Source organism: Aricia agestis, chromosome Z, assembly GCF_905147365.1.
Source record: "Aricia agestis chromosome Z, ilAriAges1.1, whole genome shotgun sequence".
Lineage (NCBI taxonomy): Eukaryota > Metazoa > Arthropoda > Insecta > Lepidoptera > Lycaenidae > Aricia > Aricia agestis.
In genome coordinates, this window is record NC_056428.1 from 3,642,963 (window position 1) to 3,659,435 (window position 16,473).

The 16,473-nt window shown below is 37.3% G+C and overlaps 1 protein-coding gene across 3 annotated transcripts in view; it reads left to right on the forward strand.

Moving 5' to 3' along the window:
* LOC121739331 (protein ELYS-like) overlaps positions 1–16,224 on the forward strand; it is a 48,451-nt gene extending 32,227 nt beyond the window's left edge. For 2 of the 3 annotated variants that reach the window (XM_042131722.1, XM_042131723.1), the window contains exons 23-40: positions 191–300; positions 636–765; positions 1,263–1,348; positions 1,573–1,932; positions 3,263–3,358; positions 3,885–4,001; positions 4,461–4,577; positions 5,314–5,379; positions 5,500–6,415; positions 6,597–7,189; positions 7,259–7,380; positions 7,491–8,280; positions 8,578–8,693; positions 10,396–10,452; positions 12,842–12,925; positions 13,427–13,533; positions 14,588–14,685; positions 16,115–16,224. In XM_042131722.1, coding sequence (XP_041987656.1) covers positions 191–300; positions 636–765; positions 1,263–1,348; positions 1,573–1,932; positions 3,263–3,358; positions 3,885–4,001; positions 4,461–4,577; positions 5,314–5,379; positions 5,500–6,415; positions 6,597–7,189; positions 7,259–7,380; positions 7,491–8,280; positions 8,578–8,693; positions 10,396–10,452; positions 12,842–12,925; positions 13,427–13,533; positions 14,588–14,685; positions 16,115–16,148 — 3,999 coding nt within the window. In that variant the 3' untranslated portion in view covers positions 16,149–16,224. The remainder of the gene's footprint in view (positions 1–190; positions 301–635; positions 766–1,262; positions 1,349–1,572; positions 1,933–3,262; positions 3,359–3,884; positions 4,002–4,460; positions 4,578–5,313; positions 5,380–5,499; positions 6,416–6,596; positions 7,190–7,258; positions 7,381–7,490; positions 8,281–8,577; positions 8,694–10,395; positions 10,453–12,841; positions 12,926–13,426; positions 13,534–14,587; positions 14,686–16,114) is intronic. The other variant, XM_042131724.1, reaches the window with a different exon arrangement.
* The last annotated feature ends 249 nt before the right edge of the window (positions 16,225–16,473 follow it).

Genomic DNA, 16,473 nt, shown 5'->3' on the forward strand with positions numbered 1-16,473 from the left:
GCGAGTTTCTTACGCCTGTTCTTCTCGCCGGGTTAGTTCCCGAAGGGCCGAACCGGTGGTAGCTAGTAGGCATCTTAGTAACGACGTTCGGAAAATTTTTGTAAAAAAAATACTCTGAAAAAAAACTAATTTGATTTGAATAATTTATGTAATCCCGTATTCTGCATAATATAATATTATGCTTTTCCAGAACCGTCATCACTCGCACGAGAGGGATATGTCGCCGACGGACTCGCGGTACCTCGGCAGCGACGACGAAATGGAGACGGCCAGCAACCACACTAATTGCAGCGACGCTAAGTGAGTGTTACTATAAAGCTAGGTTTACGCCGTACGCATAACGCGTCGGACGCACCGCATAGTACCTACACGAAATGCGGCGCGTACGGTGCGGACGAACGTGCGAGGTTTCACATCATTTCAAATACGGCAAATAGAGGAATTAAAAATCACTGTGTATTTTTTACTAACATAGGAATAAGATTATTACTATGATAGATACTCTATGTTTATGGGTTATAATAGTCTGCAATAAACGTATTTTATTTTATTATTTCATACGACGAATTCTAAAAGGCGGCGCGTACTGATGAATGTGCGATCACCTTTAAATAAACTTATTGTGTATTTTCTAGGCACCTAAGGTTCACAATACCGACCGCGTCGGAGTCCGGATCTACGCCATCGCCTGTACCGATACCGGCGTCAAACGTGTACGACGAACGGGCAAGCGAGGAGAGACAACAGAGTGAAGAGAAATATGTGGTAATCTGTATTAATTTTATATTATTATGCATGGGCGTACCCAGGATTTTAGCTAGGGGGGGCAGCATACCTGTTTCGAGAAGATGGTCGGTTTGGTATATTGAAATAAAAAATAATGAAAATTTACTTTTATGAATGTGTCTGAAAAGATATTTTATTTCTAACACTTCATTATGCGCAGAGTAGGTAACACGTTTTTAATTCCCACTTACCAGGAAAATTGACATATTTTATCGTTTATTTTATCTTCTAGGCGCCCCTGCCCCTACCTGGGTACGCCCATGTAATTATATATGTACTAATTTTACATTCACTTTTACATGTTTTAAAAATGGCAAAGAGTTTCAATGTCTATCTGTAACTCTTTCAAGCTTAACTGTCTGTTCCCGTTATATGTATACTTACGAATTTTTCACGATCGAAGTTGCAAGCGACACGCAAAATATTGGCATATAGATAAAGTATGAATTAAAACTATAAGCGTTATTTTATTACAGCCTGAAAATGACATGTCGCCACCGAAAAAGTTTGCTGTCGAAGATATCAAACCGAGAAAGACGTTGAAAGATACTGTCCGCGCAAGGTAAGATACGTGCAAAAACCCAATGGTTTAAACCAAAATATTGTATACACATTAATATACATTTTTATATTCCTAATATATAGAGAAAAAATCAGATCCATTGCTAATTATTTAAAGAGATTTTTTATTTATTTTAAGTGACTAATTATAGAATTTTTCAAAAATTGGTTCTTATATCAAATCAAATTTAAAAATCGATTTAATCATATCTTCATTTTTTTCAGGAAGTCTCTATCGATATCGGTTAACAGCAGTCTGTCGGAAGATCCGAGCATGTCAATTGAAAGCATTGCAGACATATCCGTGACCCTGTTGAATCCGCGCCACCCTCGCCACAGGCGGTCGCCACAACCAGCCACAGAGTCGCTGCAACGCTTGTCTGTGTCACCACAACCGGTTGAATCGCTACAACGCTCGTCGCATTCGCCAGAACGTTCGTCGTATACCCCACAGACTTCGTCGCCACAGCGTTCTCTGCGATCGCCACAACACGATTCCGGAGATGATGAACCGAAACAGAGCTTCGTACCAAAGACTCCACAGGGCAGGCGAAGTATCAGACGAAGTCAAGATAGATTATTGAGGTATGTTTATTTTTACCATATTATTTAAAAGGGTTATTGTTTTTCACCTACTAATAAGATAGATTTTTTTTTAAACCTTGGAGGTTGATAAGTCGTTTTTATATAGGTTTCCGATTGTGTGATATTTAACTGACACTGGCTAACAAAGCTAAACAACTGGCTAATAAATAATATGATGGTGGTCTTAAGTTTAAGTTTTAACTATTAAACCTTTGAGGACAATACTGCTTGGGTAACTCAGTTACGTAAAGACTTATAGGTTTAACCCATAGTTTCTCAACCTTATTTTGCTCACCACGTCGAGAATGTTAAACACATTAAGAATGTTTTTTTCTAGAGCCCCCATTTTAATTTTACCTACCATCTGTGGCGAATTTAAAACAGCTATTGCCATTTAATACATTGCTCGTCCTGCCAAAATACGTGCACACGTGATAAAAATGATTACAATGATAAAAATGAATAAAATTAACAAAAATTTAACGATTTTTTACTTTAGTACGTGATTAGCGTGTATTATTTTGCCTTTTTAGACTATATTTTTTAATCTATCTACGCCCCATCTGCGCCATCTCCATGCCTCCTAACTTGTTCTGGATCTTCTACTGCTCCCCCGAAAGTCTCAAACGCCCGCAAGGGGGCGTTATCGCCCACGTTGAGAACCTATGGTTTAACCTCTGTGGCTCAGTGGTGAGCGCGTTGGTAACTCAAGCAGGGGGTCGCGGGTTCGAATCCCGCTGACGGAACAAAAAGTTTTCAATGTTCCCGGCTCTGGATGTGTATTAAATATGTGTATGATATCATAAAAATCTCAAATATATGTATAGTATAAAAGTATTAAATATATTTCCGTTGTCTGGTACCTGTAACACAAGTCCTTTAGGTACTTAGCACGGGGCCAGACTGACGTGGTGTGAAGCGTCCATAGATATTATTATTATTATATTATACCTGTTAGAGCGCCCAGTGCCTTGGGCAGCTCTTGCGGAGTAAGCGACAGCAGAATGTCGCGCGGAGAAGCTGCGCTGGAAGCAGACGCCGCGCCGCTAACTGGGCCGCTGCAGTTTTCGTCTCAGATGGGTCCAGCGGCCTAGCACAAAGCGGAGGAGAAGTCACGGACAGGTTTTAGTGGGTAGAGCTGCTGCGGCCAACTTACCCTCTTCTCGGCCGCAGCGAGTCCCACATACCTCGGAGGTCCTTCCCCAGTGCCGCCGGGGGTGCTTAAGCGCATTTCCCGTCTTTAAAAAAAAGGATTAACCTGTAAATTGCGTTCTCAATTTCCTTGATGATACATACCAAGTTTGTTTTTATTTTCAATGTTATATTTCAGTAATCAGCCAGAAACTCCAAGTAACAGACGTGTCATGACCCCCGAGCGGGTAGACTCGCCTATCGTCACACCGCTCAGACCTATAAGGGGTACAAGGTATGATGTTAATTGAATAATTTTGTTTTATTTTATAGATATTTTCTTGTTTATTTATGTATATCTTATTGATATTTTTGTAATAATATCCTCATATTATAATCTAGAAGTATGTTAAAATAAACAATTTCCCGTGACTTTATAATCTAGTATTCTAGTTTATTAAATGTTTGCTTATATTATTAACATCTAAACAAAGTGAGATAAGGTAAAATATAGTGCCTAACCGCCGTACTCAGAGACATTTGATTATGATTAACCTTCAATTTAATGAAGAGTTTGACAGATTATGTATTAGGCTTATGTCAATTTTTTAAATTTATTACATTTAAGGAATTAATGTTCCACTCTGAGTGCGGCAGTTAGAGAGCTATAGTCTGGTCGCGGACAAGCAATAATTATATTTCTATTACACTGCTATTATATACCTGTGGAAACGAAATCCATACTAATATTCGTGCGCGTGTAAAAGAGACAAAGACAAATTGTCTCTTGCTACCGTTATATTCAAATCGTTTGTACACAGAAGCAGGTCTCGTACCCCAGAGCTCAGTCCTAAGGCGCTGGCGCCGATACCGGAGTTAGCCAAGGAGGACAGTGAACCACATCCGCCATCAGCTCTCACTGTGCCAAGAATACTCAGGTACTGAATGATTCAAATCATTTGTACACTTTCATTTTCAACTATTTGCGAAAACTTTTACAGTACTCCCAAATTAATCAAATATTTGCGTTAAGTTTAAAAACAGCGCTTGCAGGGACGTCTCCGACGCTCGGGAAATACGACCGTTGCCGAAAAATTACGAAAATTTCTATGCGCATTATCACTTTGGAATGTTAATTTATAATAATAGCTGTAAGTTTTCCTAAGAAATAAAAATAATAAAATAAGCAAAATGTGGACCTAAGTAATGGCCGGGTCATAAGGCCCAAATTCACCAACGACTATTAAGGATAACGATTGAATTGATATCATTTTTTGTATAAATGAAAGGAAGATATGACATTTTAACAAGCTGTTAACAACGGACGTAGGTGAAATTGGACCTTAGGTAAGATTTTAATAACTGTCTTATTTAATAATAATTATAATTATCTTTAGGAGTAGATCTCGCACTCCGGAGCGAGTGGTAAGCGTGATGGAATTGCCCCGGCTGGAGGCCATAGCGGAGTCCCCCACTAAGGAGGCGCAGGCTTCGCCGACACGGCGGAGTTTAAGGTGAGTTGTACTATCAGAGAAAGTAATTCATAGGCAGATGGCGGACTTACGTAAACCGAGCCCTTAGCCAAGACGTTTTCTTTTTATCGCTTCTTTATAGAATCGCCGATCAAAATGTATGGAATTGACATGAAATCAGTCGAACGTTAACTTTATAATTATCGAACAATTGTGTCACTGTCATACATTTTGATTGGCGATTCTATAAAGAAGCGAAAAATAAAAGGTCTTGGGTAGGGGCTCTTGTCGGGTTATGTCAAGCGTAACTGACACATGACAACAAAGTTTTCTTGACTTAGCCCAACCAAATATCGGATGTAGGTACGCCACCTGCATTTGAATCAATGTCATAAAGCAGGTCATTCACGTCTATCAATCAAAATGGCGTGTTCACTATCCAAAATCGTTTCGTGAACAATTGTGTGTCACAACTCACACATTATTCTTAAAGCTGTTTAGGCACTAAAGCTTGATTAAAAAAAGCAGTGTCAAACATGTCAATAAAATGATATTGATAAACATTATTCACAAACATATTCTGCTTTATATGTATTTGATTGTTCTCATAATAATAATTATGTTTTATTATAACTTGTATTTGCATGATCGCATGAAGTCATCACTCATCACCCGTGCCTAGTCACTGCACGGCAATCAGTATATACTGTTAACTGTAAACGATGGGCCTTACGCCAGAAGAAGAAGAACATTATACTAAATATTACACTCTTCGCAGGAGCCGATCCCGCACGCCAGAGGTCGAAGTAGTTGTTGAACAACCACAGAGCCCACGAAGCTTGAAGTGAGATATCTTTAGAGAACATTACTTTTCATAAGTTTGTTAGAAACACCTCACATTTTGTTAATATTATTTCCTCTAACATGGCATAATATTAATTCATAATTCTTTTTCAACTCACAGAAGCAGGTCTAAAACACCCGAAAAAATGATGTCACCGAAGAAAGATCAAGCTGCGCGTACTAGAAAATCACTCTCCAGAATGGTGCTAGAACACAACACATTCGCCAAATCCAAGCAAACGGAAAAGACGGACTCGGATCCAGCCGAAGAAAATAACGCCATAGAATGCACTCCTATGAAAGCGAGTGGCACTGCCACGAGTCTTTTAGATGTTACATTCTCGCCAATAGTTAATAAATCAGTTCTCCAAAGTCCCTCAGACAGTATAGTCTCCACAGAAACGTCGAAAAACGAGGAAAGTGACAACAGCGCAAAGCTACCAGATTTCACGACAATCAATTACAACTTTTCTAAAATGGAAAAATCTGTTCTACGAACCTACCACAGTAGTATGGAAGTATCTTCGTCGAGTTTTACTTACGAAAAAAAGGTTGAAGAGAGTGTGAATACTGGCACCTCTAAATTGCCTTCGTTCGGTACAATCAGTGATAATTTTGGTAAATCTGTGCTAAAGAGTTGTGAAAGTAGCGTCGCTGAAACTAGCAGTCAAGAGAAGGAGCAGGAAGTCCCAAGTTTCAATATCAAATCTATCAACGAGACTGGATTTGGAAAATCGGTGCTTGGTAGCTATGATAGCAGTGTTATATCTGAAGACTCAAAAACTGTTGGTATTGAGAATTCCAATATCATGACCAGCGACAGCGAAGTAGATGTTAGTAAGAACTGGAAATCAGAGTCAGCCAAAGTTATACAGAAGGAGAAGGAGAAAATTGTGGAAATCGAGCGAGAAATAAATGAGATTGAAGGTGAAATGTCTGAGGATGAATGTCGAGCTGCAACCGATTCTGATGAAGAAATGGCCGAGGAGGAAGAAGAATCAAATGAAAGTTCAGAAAATACTACTACAGAAGACGATGTAAGTCATTTTGCAGTTATACTAGAAAAATTATGCATTTTTATTTGCACTTACACAATTAAAGCAAACAGAAAATTTTGACAAAAAGACGTGGTCGTATTGTTTTTAATTAATTTCTCAGACTCAAATTTTTGTGAGTACTATTAATATTACTATTTAATTTGTTTAATTTATTCCTCAGGATTCAGAAGGCTCTGAAGAGAATATGGAAGTTATATCTATAGTTGATTCAGATGATTCGGATTCAGGTGGAAAATTAGAAATTGATGAACCATCATCAGACGTGCCGGCTGAAACTGAAAATGCTCAAAATATTCCAGTGCAAGAAGAAAAGCTAGTAGAAACACAATCTGTTTTTATTGAAGCTAAACATGCTGAAACAGCAACACAAGAAGAGGATAAACAAGTGGCCAACGAAGTAGAAAAAGTATATGAATTAAATACGCAAGCTGCTGTAGATGAAATACTAGGGGTAGATGCTAGCTGTATTGATCCTTTGAATCAAGGTCACTTGTCTATGCTTACTGATGATAACTCTGTTATTGAATCTGATCAGTCTGTAAATCTTAATTATTCAGATGAAAAAGTTGAAAACGCAGAAACGGCACAAAATAGAAAAGATAATGATGACAAAGAAAGTGAAGACAAAAATACGCAAACAGCTAATGTTGTAAGTGACAAAGAGCAACAAGTAGTCGTAGAACAAGAAACTAAAGAAATTCAGACAGAAAATAAAAAGGAAATTGAAACTAGTGAACAAACTATAGGTGAAAAATCAGAAATAGAGACCGTAGATAAAGAAAGATTAAAAGAAAGCGAAAATGAAAGTAATATTAAAGAAAAATCAGAAATAGAGACTGTAGGTAAAGAAAGATTAAAAGAAAGCGAAAAAGAAAGTAATATTGTTATGCCTAGTCAAACACAGAAAGAAATTGTCGAACAAGATCAAGTAGTTACATCAAGCGGTTAGTAATATTATGTATTTAATTTGAAATTTTATAATTAAATAATAAATTTTATAATTAGTGTTAAACTATTGGTAATCTCAATACTTAATTAATTCCGTTTTTTACAGAAAAAACTTCTAAAACCCTAACAATAGAAGAGAGAAAAACAACGGATGATCCAATAGAACCAATACAATCTGCACAACCTAAAACAGATGAAGATATACAAACTACCAAAGATGCATCTCAAGAAAAGAAAGACAACATGGAAGTTGCAGAAGACGTTGCAACAAAAGAAAAAGAAGAGAACGTAGCACCGGAAGAAATAAAAGACAAGATGGAAGTAACAGAAGAAACCACAAAAGAAAATGAGTTAGAAACACAACAGGAAGAAGTTAAAAAGTCGCGAACAAGGAAGCGGAGTATTTCGACGTCTTCTAATAAATCAAAAGGTCCCGTAGAAAAGGATGAACCTAGGACTCCAATGACAAGAAAACGCTCGCAGTCTATCACTGAAGCTCAAATTACACCAGAAACAAAAGAAGAAGAAAGCACACCAAACACAAGACGAAGAGCTAAAACGCCAAGCTCAGAAGTGAGAAGAATTCTCACCCGGAGAGCGTCTAAAGAACTATCCGAGTCAAAGATTGAAGAGGAAGTCACGGAGGAAGTAGTAACACCGAAAAGATCTACTCGTAAGAGTAAAAAGGACGACGATAATGCCAGTGTAGTATCGGATAGTTCGACAAAATCTAACAAGAGTGCAGTAGAAGAAGTAAAGGCTGCACCGATAAGGAAGGGAAGGAAATCTATATTGAGTACCAAAACTGACCTCTCTGTGATACCAGAAACTACTACAGAGGAGGCATCTAAAGATAATACGCAGGATATCCTCAATGAATATTCTACCGCGAGAAGGTAAACTTTGCCAATTTATTTATATCATAAACAATAAATATATTATATTGATTTACCAAAGTGAATATTCGTAAAGCTCTGAAAAGGTTGTTTGAAACCAAAACTGGACTGTCAATACTATAATACTGTTACGAAATAAAATGTATAAGATATCGATCGAGTATTACGTAAGTGGGTTTTGGTTTATAAAACGTTACCACTTTACAAAGGGAGGTGAAAAATCTTCAAAAACTTGATGAGAACACTTATTTAGTACAGAGCACCATCTTATATCAATATTCAATATTACAATTTCAGACTGACGCGTCATCAGAAAGCAGTACTAGACTCGTGGCTGGAACCTCGGAGTCCTCAGACACGACGATCATCTCGCCCCGCCACGCCGGCCGACAACGCGCCTGATGATGATGAAGGTTAGACAGAGAGAGAAGATATTTGTATAGCATTTTTTATTATTTATTTACCAAATGAAACGTAATATAACAACTGTCACATTTTGTATGAAGCTTATCATGTCACTACGCAAGCATGTTGTACTGCTATTCTATACAAAGGGTGTAAAATAAAAATAAAGTGATAATAATTTAGGTGCGTTTGCAGTCTCATAAATACAGTTAACTATGCAAGTAGCAGCGTTGAGTTATTTTTTTTTAATTTTTGTATGGGTAAATTCATCATTCATTTATCATAAGCCCTCTCCACACTCGCGGCGCGAATTGCGGCCGCGATTCACGGGTGCTACGCGCCGTGAACACGACGCGAACAAATACGGCCCTTTACACTCGCAATCTACGCATTTACGGTCGCGTATTTGAGTAAAATGGATGTTGAAGACACTGTTGCTGCTGCTCTGACATCGTGTGCGACTCCAAATAAAAGCGAGTGTGGATGATGTTCGCGTTCGCGCTTCGCGAGCCCAATCGCGGCCAAAAAAACAACACCGGACGGGGAAAGCCGCGAAGCGCGAACGCGAAGCCGCGAAACCCTCCACACTTGCGGTTCGTGGCCTACGCGGCCTTCGCGCTGCGAGTGTGGAGCCCGCATTAGAAAAATCAAGTCAAAGGTAATTCTTTTAGCGCTGTTACTTTCACAGTGAACTCTACAAAAGGGACACATACACACCCTAAAGTATTATCGCTTAGTTTTGTTACATCCTGTATAACAACAATACAAGCCAATATAAATTAGGCCTGTTGTGTGAAACCACTAAAATAAGTTACAAAAAAACCTTAACGGTTAACCACTAACGCATGTAGTGATTTGCCATCTTACAAATTCTGTCTATTTGTTGCTAATAATCAGAGATCGGAATTGGGTGTGTGAAAATACCTAAAGTTTGCAGCGGGACATAATATGGAGCTGTTACAACCACTTAAGTTAAACCGGTTTTGGATTTTACCGGTTCATTTTTGTATTTTTTTTAACATGTTCCTTACCTTTGAAACACCGAACTATAAACATTTACAAGCTGCTTATACAGTTCTAAATTAATTTTTTAGCCTCAATTTTTCTTTGTCGGCCAAACACAGAATTTTACATGTCTGCAAAATGCTAATGTGGTTTTAATCTTTTTTTGACCTGTATCTTATGTTAAAAAGTTTTGCTATAGATTGATGCAAGGAAAACGAACATTTTCGTGCATGTAAGCGCAGCGTTCAATTTAATAGCGTCGCTCCGTTTTTACTTCCGACTTGTTACAATAGTAACAAGTCGGAATTTAACACTCTCATAGAACATTAGGTATTCTATGACTTAAGATACAGGTCAAAAAAAGATTAAAACCACATTAGCATTTTGCAGACATGTAAAATTCTGTGTTTGGACGACAAAGAAAAATTGAGGCTAAAAAATTAATTTAGAACTGTATAAGCAGCTTGTAAATGTTTATAGTTCGGTGTTTCAAAGGTAAGGAACATGTTAAAAAAAATACAAAACTGAACCGGTAAAATCCAAAATTGGTTTAACTTAAGTGGTTGTAACAGCTCCATATTATGTCCCGCTGCAAACTTTAGGTATTTTCACACACCAAATTCCGATCTCTGCTAATAATACTAGACTAAGCCTATTCCGAGCTTTTCCTTTTTTGCATTTCTAAATAACGTTGCACTAACATAGGGTCGGTGGACACTGACGGAACGCGATCTCCCGACTCCTCGGCTTCTAAAACTAAACGTGAGTATGGCTGCACCTTTATTTACAAACTTCTATACTAAGTGATTTTTTATTTGTAATATCTTAGAAAGTTTTCAAGCTGACAAAGTTTTTCACCAATGTTTCTATTTTTGAGATGTCCTTTAATAACCAACAAGAAAGAAAATCATCAAGCCTATTTTATTTCCTAGCCAAGTAGGAAAATTGGTTGATTTGGAATTTTGGTAAATTTTATTTTCTAACCGACTTAGAAAATTACATTCAAATTTGGTCAATATATTTTTTATTTTAGTAGACCTGCTCATTTGGCATTTGATCTGTGTGTCATAAATTCATAATATGTGTGAAGCCGTAAACTGAAAACGACACAGTATAGCAATATTAGTCCCTACAGTAACGAAACGCCTTTGACGTCGCACGATGCCGCCACCGATGACAGGTACCGAGCGGATATGCCAGGGTTGCCACGAAACGGGAAATAAAATAAAAATAAAATATTGTGCTTGTGATGCAAAAGTTATCATTTAATCTGTTTAATCAGCGTGTTATATTTATATATTTATTTATTTTAAAAACTTTATGCACATATAGGTAAAAAGGTGGACTTAATGCCGTATGGCATTATCTACCAGTCAACCTTTGGGCGGTACAAGGACAAAGTTGTATAGGTGCCAGTCGAGTTGAAAGAGAAAAAGACAGAAAAAAATAATAAATATATATTATACTTATAAAATATATATTGTATAATATACATATTATCACACATAAAATTATATATAAATAAAACCAATAACCATACGTTATATATTATTATATAATAACTATATTATAATAATATATAGTTGATCAATGATGTTGCTAAAATATTATAAATATTAATTTATGCCATAAATTATGAAAACTAAGAGTCTGCCAACTGTTTCAAGTAAAACTCACGTACCCTGCGTTTAAAAGTATCTCTGGTTTTTGACATCCTGATTTCCGGAGGAAGAGCGTTCTAGAGGAGAATAGCCTGGATATTAAAAGAAGAGTGGACGGAACTTGACTTGTAAGAAGGGCAACTTAAAAGTTGATTTGAAGTGGATCGGAGGTATCGATAAAAATATCGTGCCTGCTGCAACGGTATTGAAAGTGAGGGGCGAGATATTCGGGAGTATGGGGATGATGCAGCAGAGAATATAGCACACATAGCGCTCGCACGGAGCGGCGATGACGTACTGGTAACCAGTGTAGCTTGGAGCGATACGAAGAAACATGGTCGTATTTTCGAAGGTTGAATATGAATGGGAGGCAATTATTAAACAATCGGTCGAGTTTATCGAGTTTGTCGGCATTAAGATCTAAACAGCACAGGTCACCATAGTTAATTATAGGAAAGATAAGGGACTGGACCAGCAAGGTCTTGACCGGAGTGGAAAGGAAATTTTTGAGCCGGTAGATAAATCGTACATATTATGTCGTACTGCCAGATATTTACGTGAAACTTTATTTTTAGATGATTTTAATTCTCTATTTTAAAAATTAATTAACCTATCAAGCCCCATAAGCTCACCGGTGAGCGAGACACAATAGAATAACAATAGATTTCCAAGGATCCACGAATCACGATCGAAGGATTAAAATAATGTAGACGTATTCGAAATTTCGAATATATAAAATATCCAATAATTAATTAATCACACGTCAGGTGTAACAGAAGCACTTCAAAACTCTTATTACGTGCGCGGTAAGGGCGCGGTATGTTACACTTGATATGTGTACCTGGGTAGGTAGGTACTAATTAGTATGTAACAGGGTATTTGACAGATTTTTAATTTATTCCATATTGTTTCTCTCCTTGTTACACTTCTTACAACGTAAACAATAAAACAGAGATGCAAATACATGCCGCCAAGGCCAGCACAATATTAGTGTAAACTGTGAGCCGATATTTATGAAAATTTAAATCGTTTTTGTTTTTTGAATCAGATTTACATCCGTACACTGAACATTTATTATAATATCCCATTGTTTATAAGATAAGTTATCGTTTTACAACACAAAATTCGTAGACAACGCGCCAACGTCACCCCTGTGGGCGCAGGTACACAAACTCCGCGAGTTTGTGTACGCGGGCCCGCGCCGCCCGCTTCCCCGCGGGTACCCCTCCGTTGCTCTGCGCAAGTACATTCGTTTCACTACTGTAGGGATATGTCATATTGCTATACTGTGAAAACGAGCTTAATTTGTGAGTTAGAAAATTACGGTCGCGCAAATATCTTTTCATACAAATCATGACTCACAAAATTACGCTCGTGTGAATCAAACAGGACTTTTGTATGAAACTGAATTTCTGCCAGCCGAAATTCTGCGACTCACAACTCACGCTGGTTTGGCATCACCCTTAATATTCTAATTATTTTTTTTCCAGCGGCGCGGTCTTCACGGGCCGCTTCGGAAACTAAAGTAGTGGCGAAACCCCTGCGAGCCACGCGTAGAATATCAGAGGATGTCGGTACGTATGCTTAACTCATGGACTTATAAGAAACGAGAGGTCGAATGCGCTGAAGCACCCAATTCAAACATGTATTTGGCCTGACATGGCATGTATGTGACATGGCATGGCATGACATGGCATGGCATGTATGTGATTGGCCATATTTGTCTCGACTTGAGGTCGTCGTGCACTTGAATAAATGCGGTCGGGATCGCATCTACTTATATCCCCACATCTCATCTACTCGGATGCGAATATTATGTTGCTAAAGCGCTAAATGTCGGCTTCTTCTATCCGCAACATCTATACATACTTACTAAATTATAAAGATGCAAAGTTTGTTTGTTTCCAACTACAGGGCAGGACTTTGATGAATCTTTGCATAGACATAGAGTAGAGCCTTCGCACCTTCAGAGACTAGACATACTATATTTCCTTAGACTATGGCGCCTTCTACTTTCTCATATTTCAATTTATTTCAATTATTCAATGCTTAACCTTTATTTCAAACGTTTACAGCGGCGAGTCCCGAAGTGAGTTCCCCCGCGAGTCGTGGTCGTCGCGCGTCGTTCAACCGCGCGGTCACCGCGTTACACACACCCACGCGACGGACCTCCACTGACCAGGTACTAGAAAATTACTGACATAAAAAATAATATTGGAAAAAAAAAAAAAGACACGCATTTAAATAAAAAACAAAAAAATTAACAAGTAATTGCATTGTTATTGGCTCTTAATACGTATGCAGAGTTTAGAATTAATTAGACTAGTCTAGAGGTAGGTAAAAATCGTTATCAAAGATTCCCTTACACACAAGCTTATAAAAGCGTGTTATAAACCAAATGTGATATAAAATCAGAACTAAAGCACAGAATATATATTAGTAGTACCAACAGAAGTCCAACTCGTGAAACCCGTTTAAAAAAATAACAACTTTTGCTGCGATACTATAAAGTTCAAATTCCGACCGCCCAGTGCTAGGTGCCTACAATTATATTTGCCTACATGTGCGCTCTCTTTCTATCACGTAAGAGGTACCCTTTCTGACGAAATCAAGATTGTCACCTTTTAGAAAATAAAATAATCTTCTTGTAATTACTAAAGCTACTAATAGCATACTTTTTTATAGTAATAATCAAATTTTAGTATCCCAACGTATATTTTATAATAGTTTTATATTCGATTATAGTGTAGGAGCTGGTCCGGAATTTTTTACAACTTAAACATAGTAACTTGTGTTTATTTATGTGTAGTATGCGGTTTGTTTGTAACAAATTGGTTTATTTGCTATGTTTGTGTATTTTTTTTATCTTTTTTTGTATTTTAAAGTCTTAAATTACTTTATTGAAATATTTCTTTGACTTTTTTCAATTGTTCATATTTATCAGATTAACAATGATTCTGTCACAGCGGTTAAATCAGTACGTAGATATATGCGACGAAAAAATCTTGCGCGCGCGTCACCGCTCGCTTGTGAGTCCCTTGTGATCTGCCTCTTTAAAGGGGTACTTACAGTTCGATACCTAAAGGCGCGAGTAAGACAGGCCTGACTAAAGTAACAATTTCAACAATTCAATATGGCTATGTAATTGACGTAGTCGGGATTTAACGATATTATTCCGCAGAAGTCAGCAACGGTCAGCCGATAATCGGTATTGATGTTTTAACTTTATTCTCCAGAAATCGGCAGCGGACAGTCGTGAAGGGTCTCCGGTGGTGGCGGAGGTGACCACGCCCCGACGCGGCAGGCGGCCTTCGGCGACCGGCAGCGCTACTAGGTATGTTACTTAGTGGGCCTCCAGACGATCAATTTTATTGTGCAATATGATTGAACAATTTATTTGACAATAAGACTGAAAGACGGGCGCGTCCACCCCAGACAGTCAATAATATTGAACACTAAAATTTATCATCTAAGGGGCCGTCCCCGTCGGCCGTCTTACATAATGTTTTTCAAGGTTCCGTACCCAAAGGGTAAAAACGAAACCCTAATACTAAAACTTCACTGTCTGGCTGTCTGTCTGTCTCTAGTCTGTATCACAAGGACCGCTATAATAAAATATTTAAGTCTACGTGATTTATAGGAGCCATGTAAGGCACATGATTAGTAAAAAATGCCTTGTCGCTTTTACCGTGTTTTCCCGCGATATTAATTATCATAATATTGTGTTCTTTCCCGTGGCAGGCCTGTCCCACTTGCGCGTTTAGGTATGGAACTGTACGTACCCCTTTAAAGGGGCAAATCACAAGAGACTCACAAGCGAGCGGTGACGCGCGCGCAAGATTTTTTCGTCGCATATATCTACGTACTGATTTAACCGCTGTGACAGAATCATTATTAATCTGATAAATATGAACAATTGAAAAAAGTCAAAGAAATATTTCCATGAAGTTATTTAAGACTTTAAAATACAAAAAAAGATAAAAAAATACACAAACATAGCAAATAAACCAATTTGTTACAAACAAACCGCATACTACACATAAATAAACACAAGTTACTATGTTTAAGTTGTAAAAAATTCCTGACCAGCTCCTACACTATAATCGAATATAAAACTGTTATAAAATCTATGGGTTACTAAAATTTGATTATTACTATAAAAAAGTTTGCTATTATATAGTCTCTGTTACACTTATAGGAAACATTTGTTTTTGTAGATGGAATATAATTTATTACATTTTGTTTTTTTTTGTTTTCTTGTAAAAAAAACCCGTAGCAAGGAACATGAAAACTGTCACCCATATCATCTTAGAACGCACAAACTATAGTAGCAAAAAGAAGATTATTTTATTTTCTAAAAGGTGACAATCTTGATTTCGTCAGAAAGGGTACCTTAAAGAGAGCGCACAAGTAGGCAAATATAATTGTAGGCACCTAGCACTGCGCGGTCGGAATTTGAACTTTATGGTATCGTAGCATGAGTTGTTATTTTTTTAAACGGGGCTGTTGGTACTACTAATATATATTCTGTGCCCGTGATCTCTATGTGTTTGGAAAATTTCATTGGTGGTTTCATGGTTGGGTATCCATTTTGATGCATTAACAAACTTTTTCTATTGATAATAATGAGCGTCTCTGAGAATATATTCATAGGATATCTATATTATGATGACTGCGAAATTTGATCATCAGTTAATTTAACCACTGTATTATTATTTCAATAAAAATTTAATGTACTTATTAATAAAACTTTTTTGTTTCAGATCAAGGAAAACTTCAGAAAAGAACAAGGAATAAATCAATATTGTTTTTACATCTCTAGTGTTAAATGTTAGTTTTTTGCATAAAAAATAAAACTGTAAGAAGCAATGGATAATGTTTTTAAGTTTGCATTACCTTAACATTATTATCTAAGGTCAAATAGGATAAAACTTTTTTAATTATGTGTGTCCAAAATGGACAAACATAGTATTAAATATTATTCCCGCTTTAGAACAGGAATTAAATTTAATACTATGATAAGTGATTTGACGAGTCAAGACATTAGCGCATGTTGGAACGCTCGATAGCTCTAACAGGCCGTCAATTGATTTTACAAGCCATTATTCATTTAACATTGCTT